Here is a 27,736-nt window from a genome sequence, read left to right on the forward strand (position 1 = left end):
ATCCCAAACCGTAATTCTATTCAACCCAGGCCCCTCCTTTTCCTATCCCAAACCTTCCCACCCTTTTCCAACCCCTGTGGCAGGATCTCCATCCCCTCCTATTCCCCAGTCCATTTCTTCATTACAGCATCCTCCTTTTCTGTTTTCTTCTTCTTTTCCTTCTCTCCTGCAGCAGTATTGGATTATCCAGATTTCTGAAACTGAGTTTCCCCACATTCTTCCCAAACCTAACACCCTAGATCTTCCAAACGCCTTATCCAATTCTACCCGTTTAGGAATCAAGTCCCCTTCCCTCCCCTTACCTTTGATCCTAATTGCACCCCTTTCCCTTCATCCAAAACCCTAGAAAACCACACACTTGACTTTCTTCGCCAAACGCTAGAAACCCTAACCTTCCTTCACTCTTTATCTTTCAAACCCCTCATCCAATCCCTATTTCCTTTTAGAATCATCTTCCCCTCCCCCTCCATTCCCTTTGACCTTAACCCTAGCCCTAGTTTCCCCCTAGAAATCCTAATTCTTAATAAACCCTAATTTTCCTAATCCTTGAACCTAAGATTCAGCTCTGAATTATAATGCACGGCAAGTTTCAGATCTGGAAATCAATAATCCCTAGACCTAAGCTTACCTGAACCCTATAGGCCCTATTCCTAGACCCTAAAACCCCTCAAGACAACATTATACTTGAACTGCAGGGTTACAAAACTCTAGTGTTACTGCTAGTTTCTTGAATAGATCCTGAAGTCTAAACCCTAGATTTGGGGTTTACATCTATTGTTATCAGAGCTATCGACAAATGAGCAGCATGTGAGTGGCAAATACCAAAAAAAATTGAAGGCTTTGTGTGGATTTCTTGGGCTTATCGATTGTCCTAGAAATGATCAAATGGAGGCTACTAGAGTGACACTTCAAGGTCACAATGTACCAGCATTGCCTGGAATATCTCTTGGAATAACAATTGCTGACTACTGATCAGCAGAAGTGGGTTATAAAGTTGCTGTTACAATTTTGAGATTGCTACAAATAGAGAGTGAAAAACAAAGCTGCTGACCCTTTTCATGGCAGTCTGAAGGAGAATCTCAGCTAGGTGCTCTCACCACCAACATTTGGCTAGAAGGAGAACAGCTGATTGAGGAAGTCAGCAATTACACTCGCTACGGGACCATTATCCAAGATTTACCTAGTGGGACATCTGATCACCCCAAGTACCGGTTGAGGAATGCGGTTTGTAATACAAAGATAGGCGTGTGGTAGCAGAAAACTCGCCCGTGATTCCCAAGCTGTTGTCTGAATTCCACTTCACCCCCTATGAAAAAGCCATCCGTGATTATGATTATGTGGCAGCTCGTGATATGTGTCAAAGGAGCAAGCGTCAGTTCATGAGTCGCGTAGGACTTCTCCAGCCTTTGCCCATTCCCGAGCGAGTTTGGAAGATATCAGTATGGATTTTGTTGGTTGGTTGCCAAGAGTCTTTGGGGGGGGGGGGGCTTTAATACCATACTGGTTGTAGTTGACAGATTGACCAAATATGCTCAATTTGTGGCACTCTCACACCCTTGTATAGCTTGCGATGTGACTATACTATTCAGCAGGGAAGTTGTCAAATTGCATGGTTTGCCACGATCAATCGTCTCCAACTGTGATCAACTTTTCCTAAGTAATTTTTGGTCCCAATTGTTCAAGATTGTAAGAACTCAACTCAAATTCAGCTGTGCCTCAGACGGATGACCATACCGAGGTGGTTAACAATTGGAAGTTTATCTATGCTACTTTTGTGCCTGGAAGCCCAAGGACTGCCCAAATGGCTTGCTTGGGCAGAAAATTGGTACAATACCACCTATCATGTCTCCAACAAGATGACACCGTTTCAGGCTGTTTATGGGTGCGAACCCCCAACAATGCTGCGTTGGGATGGCAGCCAACTAAGGTCGATGAGTTGATTCATATCTACAGCAGTGAGACAGCATCTTGGATGGCCTCAGCCAATTTATTGATAGCACACAATTGAATACAAAATTCAGCAAATCAGCACTGGTGAGAAGTCACTCATGCTGGGGGATGAAGTCTTCCTTAAGGAGCAGCCTTACTGCTTCAAAAAGCTTGCTCACAGACCAAATGAGAAGCTTAGTCCAAGGTTCTATGGCTCCTACCAGATTGTTTGGAGAATAGGACCTTTACCCTATAAACTGCAGCTACAATACACTTACATTTCTGTGTATCCCAACTAAAGAAGGTTATAGGTGAAGGCATTGAGCCACAACCCCTTCCAGACTGCTTCGCTGAGGATTGGGAACTAACACTCATACGTGAGGAATGACTAGCAATCTGGTATTCAAAGGGATCTTGTAGGTTTTGGACAAATGGAAGCATTTACCGCATTGTGGGAACACTTGGGAGGATTTTACTGAGATGCATCTACAATTTCCAGATTTTCATCTTGAGGACAAGGTGAAACTCAAAGAGCTGTGGTGTTGTTATGTCCCTAGTTTCACGAGTGGACACTTATGGGGCTAGGCAAGCTACTGGGTAGTCAGATCAGCAGCCACTAGTAAATAAGTTAAAGCAATAAGTAGTCATGCTTATATTATAAGGAGAATAAAGAGGAAACATGGAGAACAAAGAGACGGGCAGTGAAGCAATTCAGTTTATGGGGATTGAACGGCTGAGTTGGGCTAGGAGGGGTGTATGTGTGGAGGAAGGAAGAACTGGTATGTGTTTTTGGCAGCAGATCACTACTAGGGAGCACTGGACTCTAGGTAATCCAGGTTAACTTTAACTGTTTCTATTTTTATTTATTTTTCTATTGCTGGGAATTCTGTTGTGCTAGGTTTGGAGCTTATCATCGTTTCACCATGAGATGAAGAAACAGAGTACAGTCCTAATCTGTTTTCTACCCCTCTTTAACATTTAGAGACTGTTTATAAAATGCTGGTGAAAACCTTATATCAGGAAAGTGCAAAATGCCCTGCACCTAAGGATGGCTCAAGAAGAAAAAAGGACCTCTTAACAGTTTTGGGCCCTCTACCAGTCATTTCAAAGAGCTTGAAATTCTGAACATGACCCATAGCCTACTCAACGGCAGTCAATGTCACAAAACAATGATTCAGGCGTGTTTAGGCCCTGAAATGGGTCCTAGAACATTTTACATGGCAAAATTTGTTTTCACCACAATACCATGGATGCCGGAAACGATGTGACACACCTTTAAGAGTAAGGCATCATATGACGCTCTTTAGATTAACATGCCGATGGATTAACCAAGTGAACTTCAATTATTGGTTTAAGATTAGTGATGTTCACGTGCACATGTGCACAACGTTGTAGGTGTTAGGATGCATCTTTGTCCATAAGCTGATTTTGTAGGCAATGTCTTCATAGAGGTCATTGGTTCGACTTTCATTATCGATTACCGTGGTGCACAAAGTGTTGTTGCATCACGTTCTGGTCTAGTAGTACTTTTGACATCAATCATCCTCATCAATGACCTTGTATGTAGCCAAAACTGGATGGAAAAAGTAACAATCCATCACTATTGGTGTCCTAGGTTCATGATCGCACACTAAATCCAAAGTAATGCTAGGTTGTTCCTCCATGTCTCTTCCAGATATGTAGCCATAAGTTCTCCCTCATGACTAGTGAAAACAACCTAACTATTTGGACATCAAGCTGAATAATGTCTGTGTCACTCACATGAGAAGAATTTAGTTTAGCCTTTGACGTTGTTTGAGGTCCATCAGACTACACTGACATGGGGAATAAGGGCACTTTGTCCTCAAAGGTCTCATAGATGAACTAGTAGCCTGGGGCCTGCTGAGTAACTTTCCATGTGGAAAAGATGTTGCTTGCTATGGACTTTCTTCTTCCTGATAATTTACTTGTACTGCTTCTCTTTGTTCCACTCAAAATCAGATGAAGGGACAAAAGAGTTGAATCTCGTGACATGCTCTCATCAACTGTCATGTTTTCCACTCTGCAATTTTATGAACTCCCCCCTCCCCCCTTTTCTTGGTAGTGCAGTTGTGCAAACTTGAGGTACATGTGTGCTAATCCTCCACCGAAAAACAAAAGATGTGAATTTTGTTGCTTATATTTGGTTCATGATTTACTCACCTCAGATTAAGTAGTGACCAGCTTAGCCTTAGGTATTTTTTTTTGGATGAACGAATAATTAAATTAAGCAAAGAGAAAGAAGGGTAGATACAAGGGGGGGGGGGAAGACCAGTCAAGAAGGGGACTGGAGAGAGGAGGTGAGACTCCAAGAACTAAGAATCAATTTATTCCTTGGAGTATCAGTGCTGGGGGATGGGGGGAAGGAGAGAAGTCTTAAAGAAACATCGAAATATATGGCATTCCAAATCATATCACGGGATCGGGATTTGGAAGTTCATCTCCTTATGTTACGCTCCCACCACTAATGGTGGACGGTGGCGGCAAAGACAAGCTTTCCAACTTGATCGCATATAGTGGCGCCCACATAGCTTTTCAGGATCCAATTCCAATTAAAACCAAAAGAATGTCTCGATCGGGGCCTTATGGAAGCAAGGGCTAAGTTCCAAATAGAGCAGGAGAGAGGGCAAGAGAAGAAAAAAAGGTCAAGGTCCTCTGAACTATTCCAACAAAGGGTGCAATTGGGGCTGACAAGGATATGGTGGCTAATGAGAAATGATTGGGTAGGGAGAGCGAGTTTGAGAGCTCTCCAAAGGGCAAAGGGAATGGTGGGGGATATGGCCTTTGAACCTGACAAGTGGTGCCTAGGGGACAGGGGGAGGGGGAATTCTAAGGAGGTTCCAAGCCGAGGCGGTGGTGACGGATTTGGTATGGGAGTGATGCCAAATGGTACAATCAGAAGCATGGTTGAGAGAGAGGGAAGGGAGTTCCAAACTAGTGTGAGACAAGGGTGGGGGGAGGAGGACTGAGAGCCATTAGAAATAAAGGAGGAGAGGAAGATAGATTTTGGGATACGGGAATCATAGACAGCACAAGGGCCAAGAAGAGTGAACAATATACCCATCAGATGCTAGGGATCAAGCCAAAAATATGTGGAGGTTCCAAATGAGGCGTGAACGGAAATAGCAGAGAGAGCACGGTTTCAGAGAAGCAGTAGCTTTCTCCAAATCCAAGAGGGGTGAGGGGGTAGGAACGATGAAGATGGAATCCGATTTGGGAAGATAGGAGTAGACCCAGGAGCCCCATATGGAATTGTGTTTGGAAGCAATTTTGCAAATGAGTTTCATGGGGCAAGTGGCTGATTGGAAGACCCATGAAACTCATTTGCAAAATCGCTTGCCCCAAATCTAATGTGGCCGATTCGAAGACCCCCTTTAGATTTGGGGCGGCAAGTGGCAAGTGGCCTCAGGTCTTAGTATGTTGTTTTTGCTTGATCCACCGGATTTGACTTGTGCCCTTCAGCTTAGTTGCTGCAAAGATGGTCTTTCTGGTCTCAGCAAATGTGTGCTAGTCAAATATATCTTCAAATGTAAACCCAGTCAAGGACCCAAGGTGTATTGTCCTGGGTTGTGATCTCCTTAAAATCTGAGAACATCCAGCTTTTCACCTCTTTTGGCTCCATAAATAGGATCATCATATCGACCAATTGTATATGAAGCCCGTGACAGCTGCAGTGGTGTATGATGTGGTTGTGGCAGTGGTGGACCATGAGATGGATCTTGTGGGATGGAGTTAGAAGAATTCCAAATTGCATGGGATTCTTTCAAATGTAGCCTCAATTATATGAGGGTTAGATAGGTAAGATCTCGTTGAAACCAATTCAAATGCCTAGAAGATAGGCTTTGTAGGAATTTCATGTGGTTAACGCTCTTATTGATTTTATTTTTCATTTCTCATTGTCGGACTTTTTTTCTTTCTTCTTCTTCTTCTTCTTTTCTTTTCTTTTTGTGTGTATATGTTTACTTATATTTGTTTAAACTAATAGGAAGTTGGAAACCAATCCCCCCCCCGAAAAAAAAAAAGAAGAAGAAGAAGAAGTTTCAATGACTCAGAAGTCTCATGAATTGTGGGCGATATCAAATTTTGATTGTTAATACCCACATGTCCATATGTCTGCAATCTGAAGGGTAAAGTTTGGTTTCTAATTAGAAACAACCACTATCTTCTCCTTCCTTTCTTCTTTGTTTTCTTGTAATCCACCACCATCTCCCACAACACCAATCATCCTGGCTCTGGGAGATCCGGATAGCTTGTTATACTTTGCTCTTATCTCTTTCTCCCATAATTTCTTGTGATTTTTGTTTATACAGAAAATCCTAACAAAACCGAAGTCTCTCGCTTTTTGTCTTCTCCCGTTTTCCATCTTCACTTTTTGTAACAGTTCAGAACTGTGATTGATTCAAAAACAGTTACCTCCTCGCAGTGATAGATTTACTAAAGTTTCACACTTGTACATATGAGCAAGAGTGTGGGGGATGGAGTCCTGGCTTTCTTGCCATCTTTATAGTTCATGGTCAATTGGTCATAATTTGTTTCCATGAATGGTTGAGCATCCCAAGTGTAAGAATCCATCCGGGGGAGAGTTTCTACAAATTGGTCGCCAAAAAGGAATAGAAAAACACGAAAGAAATAGGATTGGAGCACAAAAGTCTAATTTTCAGTTGGATTTGAGGATTAACAAAGTAGGTAAGGCCTCAAGGTCTTGGAGGATGGAGGGAGTTGCATGCTCTCTCACAGTTTCTCTTGCCTGTGTTTCTTCATCTCGTTATTCTCTTAATCATCTGACCTACATCAATAAGATAATATGACCAAGAGATACCCCCAATTGGCCACTTCTATCGTCTCAGCTTGACGATGCATAAGTTTGAGGCAAGTTGCTACGTGATGGTTTATGCATGTACACTTACGGGATGTTCTGTGATTGGAAAGTAAGATTGATTACACCCCGCCTGTGCACGATGCCTGTTCCACTTCAAACCGTCTTTAGGTCTCTACACATGATTTGAGATGGAAGATTTGTGGAGAGATCCCTTCACCCATAAAGCTAAATTAGACCCATTTCTTCCAACATATTGGAAAAATTATTCACCCCTAAGGCACTTTTTGGTATCAATTATCATTCTCAATTATGATAAATTTTCATTATTTTAAATTGTTTGGCATCTATTATTAGTTCTATTTTTATTTAAAATAATAGAAAACCTCCAAAATCCATAATTGACTTTTTGTCTATTATGGATTATGGTGAGAATTTCATTCTCTTCATTTATGCAAAAGTTTACTTAAAATTTTATAGTTAATATGAGGGTAAAATAGTGATGTGGGTAAAACAGCACGGACCGGGTTTAACCACGGTCGGGTCACAGATTTCCGTTGGGAGTGGCTCAACCGTGATCGAGACTGGCCTAAGGTTCGAACCAGACAATTGCGTAGGGAGGAAGAAACCTTGCGATTTTGGAGATAAGCATGATCCTGTGGAATTCGGGATGTATGATCGAGTCATAAATGGCAACTGCCATTATGCGAGATGGGCAATCATGTTAATCATGGAAACCGCCATTATCTACGAAAAAGGGGTAAAACCCTAAGATCGAAAGACCATCAAGAGGAGGCACGAACGAATCCAACAGTCGAGAATCAAAGGTAAAAGCTATTTAAACAAGCGAATAACACATGGTGAAGGTAACTGAATCGTTTTCCCTCCATTATTATACTCAATTCAAGCTTTGCAACGAGTCAAAGCTCTGTGGTGTTCCACTTTCTAACTTAGCTTTCGGAGGTGGCCACTCGACCCCACCGTCGGGCCACATCTGACGTTTGTTTTGCAGGGATCTGAGGGCTGAACGAATTTTGGACGCATCAAATAGTCAATACACATTCTTTTATAAAAAAAACCATTTTTTTTTTGTCTCTTTTCTCTTTTCTCACTTGCTCACTATCATTTTTCTAACAATTTTTATTTTGACATAGCAAACTTATTTTTTATTTCATAATTTATTTTTGACAAAATTCACCAAACCATTTTTCATTCTTGACCAATAATGAATTCTTCTACTTATTTCTTTTAAATAGGCATAATAGAGAATGAGAATGATACCAAAAAGAGCCTAAATGGTTAAATGAATGAATTTTTCGTACTGTTCTTTATATGTCTAATGTTTAGTGAACAGTTTTCCATTTTTGACAATTGGCAATGGATTTTTTTCCCCTGGTAGAAACAATGATTTTTTTTCCTCTCTAAAATAAGTAAATATGAGAATGAAATATGTTACCAAAAAGAGCCTAAAAGGGATGCATTCTCAAATGATGTTGATGTAGCATAGATTGAAGATGATCATCTAGATGCAGCCTTTTGTTGGGTGTCTAAGCAGGCCAGCAATACACTAGGATCCTCTAAACAGAACCAGATCTGATTATTTCCAAGCAGCACTGTGGGCCTTATTTGGATTGGGTGGGGGTTGGGTCTTTTTGAAGAGTGGCTTTAGGGGTAGGACTGCTACATATAGGAGGATTTATTTGAATTTCAGCCTCAATGTGAGGCTCGTAAAATAGGAGTTCGTTTAGTGAAATTAGGATCTCTGATCAATTGTCTTCTAAGGTTCAGATTAAGCTGGAATTCTCATCGAATGGAAGGGACGACATGGAACTGCTGTGGTATAGTAAAAGAGTGAATAACAAAAAGGGAATGGAGAGTTATTAGGATTTTTTTTGGGGTGGGGGGTGGGGTGGGCAGGGCCTATCGAGCTAGGTCTGTTACAAGCCGTTAAAGACTGAGAACAAAAACAAAAGAAAGGGTTGAAGAGGTCCCAGATCTAGGAATCTTGCCTGCCTGAGAGATTGGCCAACAATGATGGTTGCCAGTAGCTTTGAAGGTCCCAGACCTGATTGATATTGGAGTCCAGCTCCAGCCTTATTGTGACTCACCTGGAGAGGAAAAGAGTTGCAGCTTCAACAGCTCATAAATTCAGATAGTTTTACTTGATTCTAATCTATCTATTTTTCCATACTAGGTTTAATTAATAGGCTAACAGTTGTACCGTGGGGTGTCCTTTTTGGACTGAAAATAGAAATAAAAGAATCCTAAACAAATAAGATAATATTCTACGTAATTCTAACCACCAGTGCACCCTTTTTAATAGATTCTAGAGCAAATAATAACCACTAGCCTACATTTTGCAAGGGCTTCTAAATGAACTAAAACTCCTACTCGAATTGCATTAATTAAAATGGAAAAGACTCCAGTACTCTCACTTACATAGGACCAATTATTAAACCATGCATGGATTTTCGTACTCAGCTCAGGAACCCATGTTTGGGGTCCATTAAGTTTGGCCACTTACAAGGGGCACCCAACCAATGAAGGCCCAACCAATATGCCTATCAACCCTAGGTTGATTTCTAAGAGGAAGAGCCTTCTTTGGTGCTGGATCAGCATCAGCCAATCTTCCAAGATTTCAGTTCAAAAAGTTAGTTCTAGGTTTCAGGATTTTTGAGGTACTGGTTGATGTACACAACAATGCAGGTTATAATGGTTGGATGGGGATAAAACTTGGAGAGAAGTTGGGAAATGATATATGGGGATAATCCCTAAAGTTCGGGACAGTTCTAAAGTTTAGATTGGTGTAGATCTAAGTTTGAAAGTTCGGTCTTTTGGGCTTATGAAAATAGTAAGAAAAAAAAGAAAGAAGGAATTTAGGGTTGGGGAATTTAGAAGGTTAAAGAAGAATCTTAGAGATGGGGTGCTCCAACTTACTGCTGCTTTGAAAAACAAGAAGTGGTGATGTAAATCAGATCCAATCCTACCCAAAGAGGGCCCAAGGAGTTTCCACTACCTTGCAGTCCTAGTTGCAACCCAGGGAGTTTCAGCCAACCCAGGGGTATTTTGATAATTTTGGGTTGAGTCCACTTAGGGTTTTGTTGGGCCCAATATGTTTGTGCGATCCTAGATCTACTTTTATTTTAAAATTTGAGTCATTATTTTACAAGTTATAAAAGAGTCTTAATTAGAGTTGGATTCCTAGTTTGTGAAGGAGTCCACTAGAGTTGTCCTACTCCTTCTGAGGAGTCTACATCTACTCTTAAAATTCAAATTGGATTCCCCAAGAGTAAGTTATGAGGGTTCCTTGTGTGAGTTTTAAGTCTTAGGAGTTTTAGTTTGATTTGATTTGCAAGTTAGAGTCCTAGTTTAATTTATTTTCTAAAGTTGAGTCCTACTGTGAGTTCCTTCTCAAAGGTTATAAATAAGTCTCTCTAGATTGTAAAAGACAGATAATGATTATTGAATAAAGTTTGAGATTGAAGGGTGCAAAAGTTAAGGATCGTGGGTTCCCTTGGAGGAAACTTGCGGCTGCTATTGAGTGAGAATTTCTGCAGAATTTTGACATTCAAGCTTCCATCCTTCTTCACAAGTATAAACTCCTACCCCACTCCTACCCTTCCCCCTTCCCCCCCTCCCAATCTGCCAGTCCTATTTCTGCCATCACAGCCCCTTTCCTCATCGAGAATCACACCCCTCCCTGTTCCCCTTCCCTGCGGCAGCAATCCTATACCTCCCCCAACCCTCTTTCCTTCACCCCAACCCTACCAACCTTAGGTTAGCAATTTCAGCCCCGCTCTTCTTTCTTTTCCTCTATTTCTTCCTCCTTCAACCATGTGGCACATCTGGAATTTCCAGAAATTACAAAACCAGAAACTTGAACCCTAGAATCCCCTACCCTAGATCTTACCCTATTAGGAGATTAGATCCCCTCCCCTAACCCTACCTTAGATCCTAGGTTCTAGTCCTGTCTTACGTCTAAAACCCATAGAATTTTCTGCAGTTCATCTTCTTCATTAGAAAACCCTAAACCCTGGAAACTATAAAAACCTAAACTACTTAACCAATTAACCAAATATTAAACCCTTTTAGGATTAGCATCCCCACTCCTCCTAGAACACTCGGCTTGACCCTAGGCTCTATCCAAACCCCAGAAACCCTAGGTTCTGAAGAAACCCCTAATTTTCCAAAACCCTAGATTTGAATTCTATTCTGAAAATGAAATTACGACAGAGGAACAACTATGGAATTCAAAACCCTAAGCTTCCAGACCTAGCCAAACCTAACCGTACCCTTCCAAACCCTAGAAGCCCTTAACCAGCCTAATTCCTTCAACTGCTGATTTTCAGGAAGAAGATTTTGGAGATGACCGAGATGTAGGGCTTTTCCTTAATCAATCAAACCTTAGACCCTGATTTACATCAATTTGGTATTAGAGATATAGATGAATCAGCAGTAGCCAGAGCCATGGATGACTCAGTAGGCAACAACAAAGTAGGAGAACTCGAAAGCTTGTATAATGAAGAATATTGTGACTACAAGCCTTTCCTGAATGTTATATAAAAAATCCTTGTGACTGAAGTAGAAGAAGAAGACTATAAGAGAAGTTGTATTTCTACGCCAGACTCAGATCAGGAGGTTCTACAGCCGGAGCCGCTGTAGACAGTGGCAGCAGTGTAAATGTAGTATCTGAGCTCTTGTCCAGAATGCCAAATTCCAGACTGAAGAACATACCGATCCTTATTGAATAGCTCTACTCAATGATAACCATGTAGAGGTAAAATTTAGTTGTTTAGTCCTTGTTAGTCTCCATTCTTATTTTGAGGAGATTCGGCGTGATGCAGTCGTCATGAAGTTGTCATATGTTATTTTAGGAGACCTTGGTTATATGACAATGATGTAACTTGGGTAGGGAAAATATTTGCGAGTCACAAGGGTCAAAGAATTGCACTACCTAGGCCTTCCTTGAGAGATTAAGAAGAAGCTGGCTCTCAAAACCCATCACAAGGATTCCAGTACCTGCAGCCCTTGGTTGTCCCCCCCCCCCCCCAAAAAAAAAAAAAAAAAAAAAAAAAAAAAAAAAAAGAAAAGAAAGGTTCAAAGGCCCTAGGGAAGAAAACCATCAGAGCTTAACCTTGATCACCCAGGCTAGAATTTCACAACCACAAGATGAAACTTCTCCACCAATCCGGAAGATCCTTCTAGAGTTGGTTCTAGAAGAGACTGATACATGCAACAAAGCTAAAGCAGAACAGGACCAAGGATTGACTCAAGCCTTGATGAACTAGACTATGACAGCAGAAGAAGGTGCTACAGGCTACAAGGATGAGATCGAAGTAACAACACCAGCTGAAGATGTGCCTAAAGAAGTACTTTCTCCACCAGAAGTTGATGATTCCCTTGACTTGAAAGAAGATTTGCAGCCCCAAAATTACTAAGTGACTCCAAAATTGTTACTTGGTCTAGCCCCTACTCTATGCGACATTCATCCAGCTTTTGAACTAGTTATTGATCCTGCCCAATCCAAAGAAGAGGTAATATCAGAAGCTACAAAAATGGAGGCAATGCAAGTAGAGGAGATTCTTGGAGAAGAACGAACAAAGGCAATCAAGTTTGACTGGATGCAAGGTAAGGAAGATACTGAGAACACTATTCTACAAGCTATCAAAGCCCTAGAGTATGCACCCCCAACGTTCAACTTGAAGAGCCACAAGGTAGAAGATGGTACTAGAGCTAGAGGTGTCCGCAACAATATGATGACTGTACTAGTGGAAGCTAAAGGATAAGGAAGGCTCCTACAGAAGCATGGCAGTTGACTTTGAGCATGAGCATATTGACTTTGTCTTACGCCTACAGTTCTTTGAAGAGAAGGCCCCTAGACTTGAAGACTATATTTCTTACATACCCACTTTGCCAAAGTTGTGTAGGAGTAGTACAAGCAATAACACATGTTACCTGCCCAAAAAAAAAGAGTAAAAAATTCAAGGTTCGTGTAAACCAGATCCAAGTCCACCCAAAGAGGGGCCAGGGATTTACTAGTACCTTCTGGCTCTACTAGCAACCCATAGATATTTTGGTAATTTTTCTATTTTTGGGTTGAGTCCACTTACGCACCGTTTGTTTGCAGAAGTGGGGTGGGGGTGGGGGAAGGGTTGTGAAAAATAAACATGTACAACATATGAGACTCAAATGTAGTGGGGTGGGGTAATAGAAAAGGAAAGGAAAGGATTTTGTGGAAAAATTTAAAATGTGGGACCCACTTTTGTTGTTTCCTTCACTTTTCGATAAAGTCCCTCTAAATATGTGGGACTTTGGAAAGGGATGGGGTGGGAAAAGTAGCATGCCACATCAGTAAACAAGCTTCTTTAATTTAAGGAAGTTCGTCTGCCAACTTTTGCAAACCTTTCCACCCCGTTGACCAAACAAGCCATACTTTGGGATTTCATGGAAAAGTTGATTTTTCGCACCCCATTTCAGATTCAGCTAACAAATGATGTGTAATTTACTAAGACTTTGAAAGGGGATGGGGTGGGAAAAGTAGGGTTCCATGTTAGTAGACAGGTTCTTTAAGGAATCTTGTCTGCTGACTTTCCTACCCCAGCGAACCAAACAAGCTATGCTTTGGAATTTTGTGAAAAAGTTTATTTTTTCCACCCCTTTTTTCCCACCCCACTTCAAATTCTTCAAACAAACGATACCTTTAGGGTTTTTTTGGGTCCAATATGTTTGTGGGAACCTAGATTTACTTTTATTTTTAAATTTGAGTCCTTATTTGCAAGTTATTAAAGAATCCTGGTTAGAGTCGAATTCCTAATTTGTGAAGGAGTCTGTTCGATAAAATCCACAAGTGCACGGAATCAAACCGAGTAATATAGAATGAGTAAAGATCGTTCCCTCGGAGACCAACTCGAAACCCAAATTACTTACCAATATTCGCTTCTCTTATAATTATTTAGCCGATCAATACTAATTTTTTTTAATTAATTGATGAGATGTAAATTAATATTTATAATTGAAGCAATTTAATTAACAAATCAAGCGACACAAATATCAGATTTTCGATTTCACCAATTATTTTCAAGGATAACAATCTAATTTAATAACACTATTCAATCAATCCCTTTTCCAGTTGGCAGAATTCCTTCAGGTAGACTCTTATCCCTATTATAGTAATAAAGTCCCTAGTTTGCTCGAAACCATCTTATCAGTAATGAATCAGATGCAATTTGGCAAACAACATGAAATTTTGTGGAAATCCTGGCAAGGCCGAATAAGCCACCTAGAACTATGACGCATTAGGTGTAACAACTCACCTTTCAATTCCCCTTGGGCACACACAAATTCTTCACAATTAAGTACATCAAAAATGCATCAAAGATCAATAGAGGGGTGATCAGTCACCCCAAAGCATTAAGAATGAGAAAGAGAATGCATGAATTGAAACTTATGAATTGGATAACTAAATTTATCAATCATCCATGAAAATAAAGGGATCCATCTACAACTCTGATTGAAGAAATTTAGAACATGGCTATTGAAAGAAAATGCATAATTTTTTTAATTTTTTATATAAAACAAGATTCTCGAAAGAAAATAGAGAATGAAAACTTCACAAACGAGATTCCTACAATTCAGTCCAAGGCCACAGTCCAAGCTGTCCTTCTCTTCTTCCTCTTTCCTCTCTTCTTGGATTGTATATCCCTCTTTATAGAGCATAGTGGTGAGTATATCTGAGATGGTGTGTGATTTTTCCTCTTTTATATTTAATAAAGGAAAAGGAGAGAGAGAGAGAGAGCCCCCATAAAGGAATGGAGAAACGTGAGTGGGTATGGTATTTGGGTAGTTTAAGGATTTAAGAGAGATATTTGGGTAGTTTAACGATTTAAGAGAGAGAAACGTGAGTGGGTAAAGTGTTTGGGTGGTTTAAGGGTTTAAGAGAGAGAAACGTAGCGGGTAGGTGGGTTCTCTTAGCTTAATTAATTTAATGAGAAGGCGGGGCCTATGCAAATTTGGATTTCTTCTATTGAGATGAGAATCTGATTTGGAGTGTAACAGCCTGACTTTCCTTGTTTGACAATGATATGGTGATTCCAAGCCTTAGGTGCCACTCAACCGAAATCTAATCTTCCTTGCTGATGAAGCCTTTGCATCATGGTTGTCAAAGCGTCTGCCTAGGCGACAAAGCGGTTTTTCAACCGCCTTGTTTTGAACCACTTTATTAATATGCAGTTTTTTTGCCGTGTTTTTACCTAATTGCTACCACTTTGTCACCTTGTGCGTTTTATTGCCGCCTCCTAGATGCCAAAACGATCACCTTTTTGACATTTTGTATATGATAATATTTTTTCTTTATTCTACAAAGCTGTATACAAACTTAATAGTTAATCATTTTGGAATTGGGAATCAATGAATCATTAAATGGATAAGGCCCTTATTTGGTATCACACTATCATAGAGGTAAGTAAAAATGTAAAATTACTATTTTCATTTTCATACTTATTTGATATAGTTTATAGTCATATGTTATGATGCTTGATGAGATGACTTATGTTTGTGTTCTTTTTTTAATAATCTTTCATAATTATGATTCTTGAATGCTTGTTTTTTCCAGATGAATGTGATTCTTGAATGTTTGTTTAGCTTATAATAGAAATCATTAGCATAAAAATAGTCATATTGAAAGAATTTGACCCAATTGCTTTGGTTGCCTTATTGCTGCCTAGGCGCCGCTTTCTCGCCTAATCGCCTAGGCGGAGCCCCAATCACTTTGGTCACTTTGACGCCTTGACAACCATGCCCTGCATATTTCCAATATTACACAATTAGTCCTTAGTTCCAAAATTTTACCAATAATTTTTGAACAAATTTCTGAACAAATTGAAGGAATCTTTGAAATTTAATTACAAACTTTAGAAATCATCAAATAAATAAATCAAGGTAAAATAACTCAATTTTGACTAAAATAAGATAACTCCACTCTGAAATTCAATGAAATTGATGTATAGAAAATAAAATTATCAGAGTCCACTATAGTTTTTCTACTCCTTGCAAGGAATCTATATCGACTCTGAAGAGTTCAAGTTGGATTCCCCTAGAATAAGTTATGAGGGTTCCTTATGTGAGTTAAAGTCTTAGGAGTTTTAGTTTGATTTGAGTTGTAAGTTAGAGTCCAAGTTTAATTTCTTTTCTAAAGTTTAGTCCTATTCTGTGTTCCTTCTCAGAGGCTATAACTAAGCCTCTCTAGATTGTAAAAGGCAGATTATTGTTATTGAATAAAGTTTGAGATTGAAGGAGCAAGAGTTTAGGAGTCGTGGGTTCCTTTGGAGGGAACTTGCAGCTGCTGTTGATTGAGAATTTCTGTAGAATTTTGACATTTGAGCCTTCATCATTCTTTCCAAGTAAGTACAAAGCCTCCCTACCCCAGTCCTACCCTTCCCTTTTCTTCCCCTCCCATCCCCAGCCCTAGTTCTCCTATCACAGCCCCTTCCCCCGTTGAGAGTCACTCTCCCCCTCCCTCTACCCTGCAGCAGCAATCCTATGCCTCCCCAAACCTTATTTCCCTCATCTCATCCCTTCCCAACCTTAGGTTAGCAATCTCAGCCCCCCTTTCTTTCTTTTCCTCTTCTTCTTCCGCCTTCAACCTTGTGGCACTCCTGGAATTTCCAGAAATTAGAAAACCAAAACTTTAGTTTCTAGAAATCCAGACTTAAAACCTAGACTCCCCTATCCTAGATCTAACCCTATTAGGAGATTAGTATTCCCCCTTACCCTACCTTCAATCCTATGTTCCAGCCTTGTCTTACATCCAAAACCCTAATATTTTCTGCAATTCATCTTCTTCATTAGAAAACCCCTAGAAACTTCAAAAACCTAAAATTGATTAACCAATTAACCAATCTTAAAACCTTTTAGGATTAGCATCCCCATCCCTCCTAGAATACTGGACCTAAACCTAGACTCCATCCAAACTGTGGAAATGCTAGATTCTTAAGAAACCTTAATTTTCCAAAACCCTAGAGTTGAATTCTTTTCTGGAAATAAAATTACAGTAAAGGAACAACATTGGCATTTGAAACCCTAAGCTTCCAGACCTAGCCGAACCTAACCGTACTCCTTTCCAAACCCTAGACTTCCTTGACTAGCCTAATTCTTTCAACTGTAGGGTGTTCTAAACCCTAATTGACTGCTCATTCTTAGGAAAAGGATCCTGCAATGGACCTAGATGTAGGGCTTTCCTCAATCAAACCCTAGACCCTAGTTCACATCAGGTGGAATGTTTGAAGAAGACATTGATCTTGTAGAAATTTTCATTTATAAGAGAGGCTGGGGGGAATTGGGGTGGGGGTGAAAATTGCTAGAATACCATTGTATGCCATTATACCTCAAGCAACAATAAACAAAACTCAAAATTCAATTGAGCAATTACATCTATATTTATAGCCATAATGGCTGACATAGTTTTATAGTCAACTAGGACGCAAAATCAGAAACTAACTCCAAATGATCCTATATTTAAAAGAAAGGACCAACCCAATCCTTAACCAATTAGGTACCTAAAGTGACTTAGAATTGAGATACTAAAAAATATAGACTTCAAATAGGACTCTATCTAAATTAATGATTAAACCCGACTTTCTGCCAATAGTTTACGTTTATCAAAATGGCCAAATACAAAGTAAACCCATGGAATCAAACGCCAAATACATATATGATCCAATCCTACACTATTCCTAAGACATTGTTTGTTTACTAGATAAAAAGGAGTGGAAAAAATAATATGCGGGACCCACATGTAGTGGGGTGAGGGAGTATAAAAGGATAGGAAAAGATTTTGTGAAAAGTTGCACATGTGGATCCCACTTTTATTATATCCCTCACTTTCCCACAAAGTCCCACTAATTTAGTGAGAATTTAAAAGGAGGTGGGGTGGAAAAGTGAGATGCCACACCAGCAAACAAACTTCCTTAATTTAAGGAAGCTTGTCTGCTTTCCCACCCCACTTTTTATCTAGCCAACAAACGATACCTAAGGAAAGAAGCTCAGCTGGTATGAATCTGGGTCAGTATCCTGGTTTATGTTTGGCCTAGGAGTTTGATGATATGATAATGAAGGGTTAAAGTGATTGCAGGTCAACATAGAGATCCACCAAGAAAATTGCTTATGAGTTGGTTTTTTAGGGATGCTAAATTTTCTTACAATGGAAGCTGGGTTTCTAGATGCCAGCATGGGGTGAAACTAGGAGGCAACGTAGGTGATGATGTTATGAATGATCCTCCTAAGTTTGGTAATGTTCTAATGGATAGATTGACCTAGATCTAGGTTCTTGTTTTTTAGGCTTTAGGGAGTCCATAGGTGGATTTACTATTTTCTAGGGTTAGCATGATCAGAATCAACCAAGATTTGGATCAAGGGTTACTAGGCTAGGGTTTTTTTTTTTTTTTTGGGGGGGGGGGGGGGGGTTCTCACGTGCATGAAATTTGGGTCATATCTGATGGTTAGATTGGTGTAGATTTGACTATGAATTTTCATTGTCTCGAGGACTTAGAATATTCATGATAATAGAAGAGAAAGGGGAAAATCTTGATCTGCAACTGACCTTGCTAGAATAGGGGTGCTTCAATGGATGAAATGAAGATGGTGGTGGCAGGGTGAATCCAGAACCTACAAAGAGCATTTGAACTTGAATCACCAAGAACCTTAAGTACTTGAACTTTGCATACCATGGATCCTAGGTTACTTGGACTTTAAATCAGCAAGACCCGAATCTAGACTTTAAACACTAAATCAGTAACCCACAAAGGAAAGAAACCCAAGTGAAAGCTGGGAGTCTCATAGGTTGAAGTCCAGTTTTGGGCTACTAAAAGTTGGAAATAAACTACTTGCAGAGCTTGGAAATGTAACTCTAAATAGGACCAGGGGATTGGCCTTTTGAAAACTGTTTTTCTATGATATGGTAATTTGCCTGTGGTGGCATCCATAGAAAAAAATTCGAGGGAAACTCAAGTTTCGACTAGGTGAAATTGGGAAACTGAGGTAAGAAACTAGAAAATTTCAAGGAAACTTAGGACTTTTTTGTGCAAGTTTCGACAGGTTTTAGGGAGTATTTTAGGGTGGGACTCTGCATTTAAGTTAATTAGAGTATAAATAACACATTGACTGTATTTTGCTAAAAAAGTCAATGTAGATATGCCAATGTACATAACATCAATGTAGAGTTGTTCGAGAAGTACACTGTAAACTTAACTACTTAAGTACATGAAATTCAATATATAGTTTCTAACTTCAAAACATCAAATACAAAGTAACTGACAATAAAAGGAAGGTACAACCTAGTGCCAAGAGGAGTGCCAAGAGTGGATCCATCCTGTGAGCTGAGTAGTACTATGCTTGTAACATCCTCTCCTCCAACCAATGAACATAGACATCCCATGACATTTTATGCCTATGGTTGTCAAGGTAATCGACAACTGTAACTTTATAAGTCTGGTCATCTACATGCCTAAGATAGCTAGTCTGAGGGACATTTGGATAGGGAAGTCCTGATGGAGGGAGTATTTGTTGTGGTATTCGGGGAAACATGAAAGAAAAAAAAATTAAAAATTTGGGAAAGCTACAAAACTTGTAGGAAAAAGTCCAAGTTTCCACGAAATTTCCCAGGTTTCCACGAAATTTTCCATGTTTCCCACGAAATTTGAGAATTTTTTTTCCTCATTAATTAGTTGGTCCAGCTGGGTTGAACCATGTTTTGATAAGTTTTGATGAAATTTCTACTGTTTTGATCGAAACTTGGGATTTTTTTTGGTTCCATAGTTTTTCATTTCGAGGTTCCCAAAATGGAAATTTTCGCAAGTTTGGATGGAATTTTGTTCTATGGTGGTATCTAAACCTTTAAATTGACGCCGTAAAAAGGGGAAACGAGGAATTTGTGATTGATTATTGCTTAAAATAAGGCTTAAAGAAATTAGTTAAAATTAGGACCTTTGTTAGAGTTGTCAAAGCATCACTTAGGCACCTTCTTGTTGTTGCCTTAGTTTTTGACCACCTCCAATGCTTTTGGTCACATGACCCTTTCATGACTCTGCCTGTTGCAGTGCCAGTTCTTGGCATCTTTTACTCCTTTTCGATTTTCTTCATATTTTTTAAGGTGGAAAGTTTTAGCATCTAAAAGGGGTGCTTTTGTAGGTATTTTTGCTGTAAATCTTAGTGTATACCACATTCTTTGTGGTCTTGTAATTTCTGTTAGCAAGAACTTTTTTTTTGGTTTTTTTTGGGGGTGGGGGGACTTGGTCTGTTGTGTGTGCCTCTGAGTTACGCTGATAAGGAATTTTATGCATAACTCCAGTCTTAAGCATTTGAGTTGATTCAGGTTTAAATTTCCAAACATGAGATTGTTTGAGTTTCATGATTGTCACATTCTTGTCCGTTAAGCTTGGAATTGCTAGACATGAGCTTAATTTTGTCATGGTGGTTATTCTTTGTCTCTTGTGACATTAAGATGTGAGGTCCATGTGATCAATAAACTTGTTTCGTGTAGAAGCATCAACCAAGTGTTTACATGACATTAAAGGATGTGAATGCTAGGTTGACATTGAGAAAGGGGGGGGGAATCAGTGTGTTTTAAATTTCTCTTTTGATCTGGCAACGCTTCGTTAATTGCAAGTCAAGATTAGCTAGGTAAGCTAGTAATAATCAACCACAAACAGACATGTTCATCTCACCATTATGTGGTTGGATAATGTAGTATTGTATTTGAATGATCAAAACAATAGCCAATCAAGATGTTTTCACAAGGAATGAACTACAATTTCATATGTGAAACGAAACTGAAAGCTAGAGTGATATCAGGACAAAAATAATATAACACCAGGGCAGCGTATGAGATCTCGCCTTTTTGAAGGCTTGAGATGAGAATCAAATTGAGTCTCATGAAAATCCCAATCTTGACTATGATCTTGGTCGAATCTAGATCTCGATTCGACCTGAGATCTTGGTCCAACCTTTGTTTTAAATACCAAAATTCGGGTGAGACAGGTCAAGGTCTCGGCAGCTTTCCAAGTTCATTTTTGCTGGATTGTTGCTCCTCTCTCCCATCTCACTGACAGCTTCCTACAACTCCCTCTCACCTTCTTGTTAGGGTTAGGACAATCACTCGCACACAATCAAGTAAAAGCAAGAAAGAAAAGAGACATGGATTTACCCTAGTTCACCCCAATGTAGGGCTACGTCGAGCTTTTAGGTTTTCACTATATTCTGCTCTTTAACAACTTGTTGCAGATGTTAGGTTACTAGAGAATATATATAGGCTTAGAAACCCTAAGCCACAACGGCTATTCATGGGCCCAAGCCGAAACTGCATAGGAAATCCCGAGGCCCTAAGTGATATAAGGCCTCTACAGCAGCTATTCCTACTGTGTTCTCTATATTTGCTGTAGGCCCATGATGGTATCTGTATTGTTGAGACTGCCAACTGATGCTGATGGCAAATTCCAGCTATATGTTTTGCCATGTGGAGGAAATATTCAATAATGTGAACTTTGAAAAAAGAGTTTGATGGCTGGAAGTATGATGGATTAAATCTATTTTATGGTTTGCTATATGAGAGGGGTCTGGAAGCCTGATGTACAATGGATGTAAAAGGGCAGTCTAGTTGTTTCTGATACCTTGTTCTTCTTCTTGTTCTATCTGCATTTCACTCCATTCCTCCCAACCCCCCCCTCCCCCCCTTTTTTCCTTTTAAAATGTTATTTCAGACGGCAGTGCTGTAGGGACTTCTCTTTATCCCCCTTCCACTTGCAAATTACTTATACATAAAACAAAATTAGTGCTGAGTCTTCAATACCCTGTACTTTCCATTTTGTTTCCCTGGTTCTTTACATGGTAGGTAGGTCAAGTTTTGAAGATGTGTTTTGGCATCTCCCTAGCTTAAACCTTTTGCTCTTGGACATCTCAGATCTGTGACTTTTTTTCTCATCAAATGGCATCGTCAGGAAATAACATACAATTTTTGTCTGTGACTCAAGTTTCATCATCAGATGATAACTTGCACCATGTAAATGTAGGCCTAGACAGAGGATCAGTCCTATTTTCACCATATATGTAGAAGGGATATGAATTCTTTAGCCCCAAAGGTTATATATTTATTATTTTTTAATTTTTCGGGGGTTATTGGATTAAAGAGGTTGTGAAAATAGATACTTAGGTATTAGTTGTGTCTGTTAGGTAATGTAATTGGCTTTAGTGTAGTTATTAAATAGTCCTATTTTGGTAAGTTATGTGGGGTCCAAGTATTTGGACGACCTAGAGTAATCATCTGGAGCCTTTGTTAGTTAAAGTCAGCCAGCTATCCAAAAGTTTTACATTTGGAGGATATAGTTCTTTCCCCTCCCTCTTGACTCTTCCCTTTCTTCCATTACTATTCATGGGTGTGTGATACTGTTCACAGAACCCCAACTGAATAGCAAGACCTCAGAAACAGGGCATGTCTCCAAAGTATGCTTTTGTTTTCGCTCTGTGAGGCTGTATGAACCAGTCAAAGATGCAATGACGACTGCATCTGGCGGGTGGGGGTCGGTAAGCATATTTTAACCTGCACCATCAGCCGCCCTTGGGAGTACTAAATGTGGAGAAGCAAATTGGGAATACGGTAGGACATACCTGGCGCTTAGGTCTCAATAACTTCTTCCAAAATCCATTCCAGCCCTTAGTGGCGTTTCAATCCACCCCTTTGCTCCTATTCTGATTCCATAGCCACCTGTTTCCCATTATGGCCCTTGCATTCTCCTTTGTTTCTTTCCCGAATGCCCAGGCTACTGAAACTAGGAAATCAACGGCCTCCTCTGACACTGACTGTTACTTGGAAATAGTTTTGGGTCTGGGCCTGTGGATCAGCTGATTTTTTATTAGTCGACTGTAATCTAGGATTAGTGTTGATACTGGTTGAATCTTCTGGATGGGGAAGTTTCTTATCTTATTGCTCCTCGACCTTCTTTGTTAAATCTTTATAGTTCTGTCAAAGGTGTCTTTCATTGCTTAATTGAACTTCCGAGCTATTTTTTATTTTCTTGATGTTTCTTGCTTGCTTCCGTTATTTTTATGCCCCCTTCACCATATTTTTCTTTCATTAGTCTGGTACTGTTGGTCATTCCAATTCTTTACTACGGTTATGATTCCTATGTACCTTGAACAGGAAGATGAGACAACCTTCTAGCATGTGACTTTTGTGTGGCTTGCCTGCTTGTATATGTCAAACTCAATCCTCAGATTTTTATTTACTGTTTTGTTGCCTTCTCATAGGCGGAAAGTGCAATTGCTGCTCTTAACTGTAGCGGTGTGGTGTTGGGTTCCCTACCAATAAGGTATGTTTCTTGGACTTTCAGCATCCTGTGGGGTGCATTCGGTAGTCAGGTGTCTTTTGGGGGGGTTCTTAGTTGCTTAAATAATGCGATGCAGGGTAAGCCCGTCAAAGACACCAGTTCGACCACGTGCTCCTCGTCAACCCATGCATTGAGTCATTGCAGGTTTCTCCAGATAAATATCATTGCTATACATATAGATATATATATTTATATATACATAAATATATAAATACGCATACATACAGCAATACTTTGGTCAGGCTATTTAATTTATAGTTTTGTTCCCTGCATAGCCTGGGTGGTTGTTGTCTATGGGGTTATGGTTTGCTTTTTTTAGCATGTAGGGTTGGGTGGAACTTCGAGGCTTTAGAAGATTTTATTGCTGCTGCACATTAAGGTTAACTGTAGGAATTCCCTTAAATCTATTACTCTCCATATGTTTCATACTCAAAAGGTGTCCTTGTTAGAAATCCATGCTTACATCGAATGTTCCATGAACAGAATTATGCTCACGTTGAATGTGCCATGAACATAATCGTAGTACTGCTTTATTTGTCCTGCTCAAACTGCCCAAAGGGGGAAATGAGGATGAAAAATAGAATTACCTTCACCCGGCAAGATACAGCTATGCGATAGCGATAGTTACAAATTCTACTGTTGACTTGACTCATTTAGGATGGAATTACCATCGCTCTCTTAGATACAGTAATGCGGTATTGAAAGGCTACACTGCCTGGTTGTCCTTCTGTTGACTCACTCATGATTCAAAAATCATGTAATTTATCAGGTTTTCTGTTTCTTTATATTTTTTTTTAATTTTAACAAGAGACGGAGAAAAGGAACGTGAGTTCAAAATTTGTACTGTTGACTTTCAATACCGCTAGGCTTCTTCCGTCCATTGAAAGATAAGAAGACTTCTTCTCCATGCAATCCTTCTATTTTTTATTTTCTGTGCAAAACTTCTTCATGCAATCCGTAATCTGGTGGAACGAGTGTGCTGAAGTTCCGAAGCAATCGCTGCAAAATGTAGCCAAGCCATGAAAATTGCGCACCTCATGAACATTAGCTGGTGACTGGTGTGGGCCACGATATAATCGCGTCAACCTGTAGAGGAGGTAAAAACACCATTCCCAGGGCCTGTTAGTCTTAGTCATAATGTAGCCCAACGGTTTTGCCTACGTTGACTGCGCATTCTGGGCAATAACCAAAATCCGAAAATCAACAGAGGGTCGAATTCTATCCCAAATCTTTGGTCTCTGACTCTCGAGTCTCGACCCCTTGGGTTTATAGAGAAATTAGGTATGACTTTCATCCTAACAAATAAAAACCATTGGATTTTCTTTTCCTGCTCTCCTAAAGCCAGGCGCAATCACGATGTGATTACGAGGCAGAGCGTAACAGTAATGGAACATATCTGTCGTCCACCCAAAATATATAATTTAAAGGACCCTCTGTTCCAAATTATTGTTGCATGCAGTTCAGGGAAGGCTGTGATGCATTGGACTCGGTTAAGCTAGTTAAACTCTTCATCTTTGTTCTCAGTGTCACACTGCAATGTGGGGAATTAATAGAATTGACTCGACCAAACAAGAAAAGAAAGGACTTCAAGGACCAGTGGTAGCGGGGGGCATTGGCCATAGGGGTATGGTTACAGCTGGGGCCAGAACCCTGCGCTAGGGAATTCTGGAATATCCCAGGAGACGTAGTGGTGAACTAGGAAGAGAACTGCTACCCTCCGCGGTAGGCAATGTAACGGTTCTACCCATAAAGAGCAAGAGTAAAACCAAAACTGGATATCTCTCTCTCTCTCTCACTCTCTCGTGTATGTAGACTTAATCCCTCGAACCGCCAAAACCACCACGCCCGGCCACCCCTACCCCCACCGTTCCGGTTCCTCTGTCTTCTCCTTTTGTGGGTGAAAGAAATAAATTTAAGTGAAAAATATATCATAGGCCCCAGTGGTCGATCATTGATAGTAGTAGTAGTGTTCTTGTTGCTTACCACCCACAAGCAGAATAAGATGCATATTGAGGAGGTCGGTTGATTCAACTACACGTGGATGAGGAGCTGATAATTAAGATGGTGAAGCAATCGATCCTGATGTTGGGTTTTGAACCTCCCATGCCCTGAATTCGGAATTCTCACTGTGTTAGCTTTCTAGAAAAAGAGGTGGAGAGGAAAATATGCTAGGAATGAAGATATACGAGACGCGTTGAGGAGTAAGTGGCTGATTAAAATGTGCACCAAGTGACATGTCTGTATATATATATTATGTGGTTGATTAAAATTCGCTACACCTTGAGCTTTCCGGCCTTTGTTGGTCCTCTTCTTAATAATAGTCTCTTTCTACCCAAAAAGAGTTATCAACAAGAGGCTGCAGTTGGCCCTCTCCCGTCGACCATGGGCGATGGATCCTGACAGTAGCTCATTGCGGCATCTGGATCTTTATCCAAAAGCCTAAGCATTCAGCTAAAACAGAAAGCTTAGATCCACGCATGGAGAGGCAGAAGGGCAATCTGACTTTAAGAGAGAGAGAGAGAGAGAGAGAGAGAGAGTAATAATGCTTTGGAAGCCATACCCTTGTCCAGAGTTCTTATGAACTGCTCAAATTAAGCGTTTCTCTGTGCATCCTCCAGGCCAATCCTCCCACAAAGATTTTGGTCTAAGTGTATCTCCAAAACTGACGGGTACTGTCTCCTCCAACCATCTGAAACTGTCTAGGCGTTTAGACATGAAAGTATAAATAAGCAAGCAAGCAAAACAGAGATTAGCTAATATAGAATAAATAGAAAGCAATCAACAACAGCCACCACCAGTAGCGCCACCTTCAAGATCCGGAACGCACGCAGGCGGAGAGAATTGGCAGAGAGATTCGTTTCGATAACCAAATGGATGTCAGAGTCGATGCGATAACTAATGGATGTCAGAGTCGATGAACGCTAGGTGATATTTCAGAGCCACAGCTCTTATAGTAGTAGGTATGTATGTACGTGGTGGTGTCGAATTGGCCTAAATTTTGGTACGTGAAGTTTTAGACGTAACAGGAAAAGTGCAGGCTAGCTGAGGGTAAAATGTGGAGTGAAAAACAGACATTATGAATTGATCAAGTAATTGGATAGAGAGGAAATTAAATTGAGGAGGGAGAGAATAAACTTCTGGAAGAGAGAAGAAAGCGTGCAACCAACTTCTCCAGTCCATTGCTTAATTAGGAAAAGGAAACGGAAGCGAGGAAGCAAGCAGAGGGTCCTGTGCAGGTTTGGGATATCCCAACCAGCTCCATTGGATTTTTTTTCTTTCTTTGTTTCTTTCCTAAAATCTTCGAAACTGATCACCACTTTCGCTACCACAAAACCAGAGCGGTCAAACCTGAATTTTCTCACTCTCTCTCGTCTCTCGTCTCTCCCCGCCTTCGGCTCATTCGTTGTTTTCTTCTCTTCCTTTGACGCTCCCTTTCGTGTGTGGACGCCATAAAACCATGGTGCTCCGTTTGTAGCTAGGGTCGCCAAGTTTCATCTTGGCTCTTGACTTTGGACTGCTTTTTACAACTTTTAATATGCTCTAGTATGCATGAGAGGGAAAAAGCCACAAAAAAATTATGCTTATTTATTGGGTTCATATCCTAATATAAAGAGGTAAGAGGTTCTTACCTCTTGTAATTCCGTTTAGTTCTGTGCAATTTTTATGACAATTAATTATTCAAATATCACCATTAGAATTCAATTAAAAATTAAATCTAATATATCTAGGCTAAAATTAAGCCTAAAGAATAGAGAAGAGACATTAGATTTACCGAGGGTGTAACGGGTAGTTAATGATACACGGATAGTTGTAGTGATATGAGCTGCTAGAGAGTTTGGTACTTTGGTACGTAAGATCGTATACGTACAGGAGTGGTCTCTAAAAATTAATGGGTTCGGGGATAGAGGTCCTCAAGGAATGGCACGGAGTGCCTAAGCACAACAGCATTTTTGATCTGATCATCTCTCACACTAAACCAATACATGTGAACGGAGGAGGAGAGCCTCGGGTTGGGATGCCCCCCCCCCCCCCCTTATTTATAAAATAAAAAAAAAAAAAAAAAAAAAAAACAACAAAAACCCAACCCCCCCCCAAAACAAAGAACAGGAGAAAAACACATGAATATATTTTCATTATGAATAATAATTATTATTATTATTATTATTATTATTATTATTATTATTATTATTATTATTAATAATAATAATAATAATAATAATAATATTTATATATATTTTTTTAATACATCAAAAGTAATTCAATTCAATTAATTGATGGGGAAAGATTCTTTACCGGATTCGCTTTCCTTAATTGAAGTATTCGTGGAGTCTAGATCCACGTTCTAGTTTCACCACCAAAGATTTACCGGCGAGATTCCACAATCACCGGGAAGGGAATAATATCCACAACGCAAATGCCGTGGATTAATGGAATGAAGATAAAAACTAGGAAAGAAAAATTTCTAAGCTGCAATTCTAAGAGAGGGGGGAGAGTGGAGCCGTTTCTTTCGAGATTCGCTCGTGCGAATGAATCACTCGTTTTACTCACTAATGCGGTGGTTACCAAAATATATAACCCTATTTTGTAACCGCCCTAATAG

General features: G+C 39.9%; 1 protein-coding gene across 3 annotated transcripts in view; it reads left to right on the plus strand.

Moving 5' to 3' along the window:
- Positions 1-24,862, plus strand: part of LOC149030305 (polyadenylate-binding protein-interacting protein 12-like) — a 35,122-nt gene extending 10,260 nt beyond the window's left edge. Inside the window, exons 9-10 of one of the 3 annotated variants that reach the window (XM_089142579.1) lie at positions 23,057-23,118; positions 23,213-24,862. In XM_089142579.1, the coding sequence (XP_088998705.1) occupies positions 23,057-23,118; positions 23,213-23,270 (120 nt within the window). In that variant the 3' untranslated portion in view covers positions 23,271-24,862. The other 2 variants (XM_089142578.1, XM_089142580.1) reach the window with 2 other exon arrangements.
- Positions 24,863-27,736: the final 2,874 nt, after the last annotated feature.

The sequence above is a fragment of the Hakea prostrata genome, chromosome 1, assembly GCF_041222555.1.
Source record: "Hakea prostrata isolate BN-2017 chromosome 1, UWA_Hpros_2, whole genome shotgun sequence".
Taxonomy (NCBI): Eukaryota; Viridiplantae; Streptophyta; class Magnoliopsida; order Proteales; family Proteaceae; genus Hakea; species Hakea prostrata.